This window comes from Aegilops tauschii, chromosome 4 (genome assembly GCF_002575655.3).
Source record: "Aegilops tauschii subsp. strangulata cultivar AL8/78 chromosome 4, Aet v6.0, whole genome shotgun sequence".
Classification (NCBI taxonomy): domain Eukaryota; kingdom Viridiplantae; phylum Streptophyta; class Magnoliopsida; order Poales; family Poaceae; genus Aegilops; species Aegilops tauschii.
Genome location: NC_053038.3, coordinates 339,209,097 through 339,214,221, shown reverse-complemented (window position 1 = coordinate 339,214,221; position 5,125 = coordinate 339,209,097). Strand labels below are relative to the sequence as shown.

Below are 5,125 nucleotides of genomic sequence, written 5' to 3'. Positions count from 1 at the left end.
ACATGGGTATGGGTACTCCCCTTGGCAATTTCCAAGCTTTGGGGAGGTGCCCGTGTTGGGGATATAACTCCTAGGTATGACCGGCCCAGGAGGGGCCGGGTCATGCCATTCGAGACTTAAGCATGAAGCTGGCGGTTCGTGAATCAAGCTGGTTGAAGGTCCAAGGCCCGGAGGTGACTCAAGGCACAGAAAGATGAACCGCCATATGTTTAACTTGTATTGTAAGTCAAGTTTAGTTAGAAACCGAGCCAGTCACGCTTGTGTGAGCTGGCCGGGACTCTGTAAGCCACCAGACATCAACCTATATATAAAGGGGTGACCCAACGGCGGGTTAACAGGGGAAAACAATCGATCGAGTACTAGGTCAAGCGTATTCGCTCCCTGGTAATCGAAACACAAGCAATACAACCGAAAGCAGGAGTAGGCTTTTACCTAGTTGAGAGGGGCCGAACCTGGGTAAACTCTCTATGTCCTTTGTCCCGTTCAACCCCTTTAAGCTAACCTAGCTACGATGGCTCCACACCTAAGTCCTTTTGTTAGGGAATCTGCCATGTTAAATCCACGACAGTTGGTGCCCACCGTGGGGCCAGAGCATGGTGGTTTGGAGTTCTTGAAGGGCAGTTTCTCAGGGATCAAGGGATATGCCGTGGGCCGAATGACCAAGAGTTGCCGCAGCAAAATCTACATCAATGACGCAAGATGGGGTCCCGAGGCTGATTCAATTGAATACGGGTACCAGGCCCCCTTCAGCGAAATCCACGTCTTCATCGGCAAGATCAGCAAGTTGGGGCCTGAGCCAGACATCTGCACCGACATCATCGAGACGACTCAGCGCGCGCGACCTGCCAAGGTTCAAGCCGCTCTAAAGTGTGCTTTTGTCGGCTTTACTCAAGGGGTGGATCTTGAGGGAGGATCTGTGTCCGGCGGAGAGACGGCCGTCTACTCTGGCGACGAGTCCTCAACCGGCGAGACCAATTCCATGTATCAATTGCAAGATGATAGGCTTGGGGGCTGTTCTAATGGCGACAGTATTTCGGACCCCTGTGAGCCGCCAAACTGGGTTGCGATCTTCATGGACGGCACGCAACCGGTGCAGAATTCCTCAACTGCGGCAACAATGTTTTCCGGTTCAGCAGCCGCTACGGCAGCCGGGGCAGGAGGCCCTATGCGCCCACTGGCTCAAGTTTTTTCTGAACTTTTGGAGGTCTTGGCAACGTTGCTGATGGTGGAGGTAACCCCGGCGAATCAAGCACAACATAACATGGACGTTGCGAAGTTGCGTGATGAGATAGCTCAAGCTAAGGAGGACCTTAATGTTGAAAATGCCAGGATGGCAACAGAGCGAGCTGCCTTGGAGGTGGAATCACAACAGATTCAATCATAAAACTTTCGATTAAGCCTGGATCAGAATGCATCAAACACTGTTTTTAACAGGAGGTACCAGAGTCGTCTGCCTCATGAGTTCGATGTGAGAAATCTCTTCAATATGCCTGGGGCAGGACCAAGTAACCTGCCCGGCGTGACCCGGGGCCCTGAAGCGCCTAGGACCGGAGCGGCGGCTCAACCCCATGTGGCGGATCTGACTCGAGTCAATTTAACCCCGCCTCAGTGAGTCTCAACACCTCCGGGTCACTTCTCTAACCCGTTGGACAACATGATCGCCGCTGCATCACGATTGGCGGCTCTTCCGGTCACAGGTGAGAGTCCTGAAGCTATCGCAGCTGGGAAGGCGATAGAACTTCTTCAGACGGTGGTGGCTCAGCAGGCGGATTACTCCTACAGCAGTGATCAGATCCACTCAACTCCGCGCCCGAGTTGAAGCTATAGTCGGCACATGGAGTCACCGGCAGTTTCAAGCAGTGAGCGGTATCGTAATCAGCCCCGTGGGCATGACCCGCCACGGGCTGATAACCATGCTCAGTAGTTGGTAGATCAAGCACGGGCTCGCCGTGAGGCAGAGCTGGCAGCTCAGTTGGCGGCTCAGCAGCTCAATTGCACCCTTTGACGTCCATAGAAGCCGGGGTGACTTCCAGGACGGTGGGTGTGCCATGCTTAGTACCGGCTCTATGCAACGAGCAGTTACCCAAAGACTTCAAGGGCCCTTGGAAGGTACCCAATTATACCGCGGATCAACCCCCGGAGGCTTGGATTGAGAGCTATGAGATGGCCATGGAGATGTTGGATGTCAATGACGCTGCGTGCGCTAAGTATTTTACCATGATGCTGGATGGGCCGGCTCATACCTGGTTGAAGGGAGCGCCCCCTAACTCTGTCAGATCATGGGATGAATTGAAGGCACGTTTTATTCATAATTTCAAGGATACGTGCAAACAACCCATGCCGATTCTTGATTTAACCACTTGTGTCCATAGTGAGGGTGAATCAACTGCTCATTGGGTACGCCAGATCTCGGACATTATCCACTCATCAGATAGCATCAATGCCGGCTCAGCTGTCCTGATTTTGGAGAAAAATTGTCGTTTCCTTCCCCTCAAATAGAAGCTGGGGCGGCTTAAGCGCCATTGCAATGATACGATGGAGCTCATGGCGGCTCTTGTCAAATATGTTGATCCTGATAGCACTAAGGACCCTGAGTCTGATGATGAAAAGGCTGGCAGGGGGAAGAAGAATGGCAATGCAAAGGGACAACAACATAATACGGTGGGTCAAGGTAATAATGGTAAGCGCAAGCAAGCTGACGGCGGTTCAAATTTTGTGGCTAATAGCAATGCACAGAGTAATAATGGTAAGCATAAGGGAAAGTCGTCAGCACCCCGGTTTGGTGGGCCAAAATTCAACCTTGAGGCGATGATGAATCAACCTTGCCCAAAGCATGGTACTCAAGATAAGCCGGCCACTCATCTCTGGAAAGATTGCTTCATCATGAGGGAGTATAGAAATTCCAGTTTTTAGCAGGGTAACCAGGGCCCGCATGGAGGATCAGGATCCGGCTCTCATGGACCTGGCTTTGGAGGTGGCGGCTCAAACTCTGGATTTCAGGGTCAAGGCAATCAAGGCGGTTTTAACCAACAATATAATCAGGGTAATCAGCAGCAGCAGTATGGCTATCAAAGTCATCCGAAACAGCTGACTAGTGGTCAATATCATGTGTTTACCACGAGTTCGTGCAAACGAGATCAGAAGATTCACAAACGGGCGGTGAACACAGTTAAGCCGGCGGTTCCCCGATACTTATGATGGTCAGAGAGCCCATTGTATGGAGCCATGAAGATCACCCGCCCCGGGTTGATAATCCGGGTCAGCTGGCTTTGGTGGTGGCACACCTCAGGTTGGAGAATAAAAGTACACTAAAGTGCTCATGGATGGAGGTAGTAGCATCAATATCCTCTATTATGATACTTTTCGTCGTATGAATTTGACCGACAAAGATCTTAAGCAATCCTCCACAATTTTTCATGGGGTGGTGCCCGGTAAGTCGGCATATCCAGTTGGCAAGATAACCTTGGAGGTAGTTTTTGGTAATGAGTATGATTACAGGGCTGAAAAATTGACTTTTGAAGTGGGCAAGATCAAGAGCCCTTATCACGCCTTGTTTGGGCGGCCGGTTTATGCCAAATTTATGGCACAGCCTTGTTATGTTTATCTGCAGCTTAAGATGCCGAGTTATAAGGGTACCATCATGGTGCATGGAAACAGAAAGATAGCTTTGGAGTGTGAGGAGGGCAATGCTGCCTATGCTGAGTCAGCTTGTGCAACAGAGGAGCTGAAGTTGTATAAAGATAATGTTGACCCGACAGATATGACCCCCTTAGAGAAACCAACCACAGAGCAGGACCCGCTGTTGAAGTTTAAGTTGGCAGATGATACTAAACCGGTTGACTTCGTTCCTGGCGATTCATCCAAGCAGTTCATCATGAGTGCTAACATGGATCTGAAATAGGAAAGCGCGCTCATCGAGTTCATTAGTGAGAACTAGGACATCTTTGCATGGAAGCCTTCTAACATGCCAGGTGTATCGAGGGAACTCGCTGAGCACACTCTTAATATTGATCCGAAGTTTAAGCCGGTCAAGCAATTCCTTCGTCGCTTTAATGAATAAAGGCGCAAGGCCATTGGTGAAGAAGTGGCCCGGCTCTTGGCGGCTGGGTTTATTGTTGAAGTTTTTCATCATGAATGGTTGGCTAACCCGGTACTGGTGCTTAAGAATAACGGCACTTGGCGTATGTGCGTGGATTACACGGACCTTAACAAGGCTTGTCCGGCTGATCCTTTTGCTCTCCCTCGTATTGATCATATCATTGATGCTACGAAGGGTCATGAGCATTTGAGTTTTTTAGATGCTTATTCTGGTTATCGTCAGATCAAGATGGCAGCTAAGGACCAGGAGAAGACAAACTTCATCACTCCCTTTGGAGCCTTCTGCTACGTGTCTATGCCTTTTGGGCTCAAGAGTGCTCAGGCGACTTATCAGCGTTGTGTTCAAAATTGTCTCCACAGCCAGATTGGACGCAATGTTCATGCTTATGTTGATGATATCATTGTGAAATCCAGGAAGAAGGAGACCTTGATAGATAATCTGAAGGAGACCTTTGACAATCTTTGGGTTTACAAGATGATGCTTAACTCGGATAAATGTGTTTTTGGTGTGCCAGCGGGTAAGCTCCTGGGTTTTCTAGTCTCTGAAAGGGGTATTTAAGCTAACCCGGAGAAGATCAAGGCTATCACTTCCTTGGCTAAGCCGGCGTGTATTAATGATGTTCAACATTTGGCGGGTCGTATTGCGGTCTTAAGTTGGTTTATAAGCCACCTGGGTGAAAAGGCTATTCCTCTTTACCAGATGATGAAGAAGACAGATCACTTTGTCTGGAGTGATGCTGCCAATGAGGCGTTTAAGGCGCTTAAGAAACTGTTGGCTGAGCCACCGGTTCTTGCAGCTCCTATCGATAAGGAGCCCTTGCTTTTATATGTGGTTGCTAATAGCAGAGCCGTCAGTGTGGCAATTGTTTTGGAGAGGAAGGAGTCAGGCAAGGAATATCCGGTTCAAATGCCGGTTTATTATGTCAGTGAGGTATTAATTGAGTCTAAACAGAGGTATCCACATTGGCAGAAGCTGGTTTATGGGGTATTCATGGCTAGTCGTAATTTGAAGCATTATTTCTTTGGT

The 5,125-nt window shown here is 49.4% G+C and overlaps 1 protein-coding gene across 1 annotated transcript; it reads left to right on the top strand.

Annotated features, from left to right (window-relative positions):
* The first annotated feature begins 511 nt into the window (after positions 1–511).
* LOC141021866 (uncharacterized) lies at positions 512–1,384 on the top strand. Its single transcript, XM_073497718.1, has one exon. It carries the CDS (start codon positions 512–514, stop codon positions 1,382–1,384), a length of 873 nt encoding a protein of 290 aa, XP_073353819.1.
* Positions 1,385–5,125: the final 3,741 nt, after the last annotated feature.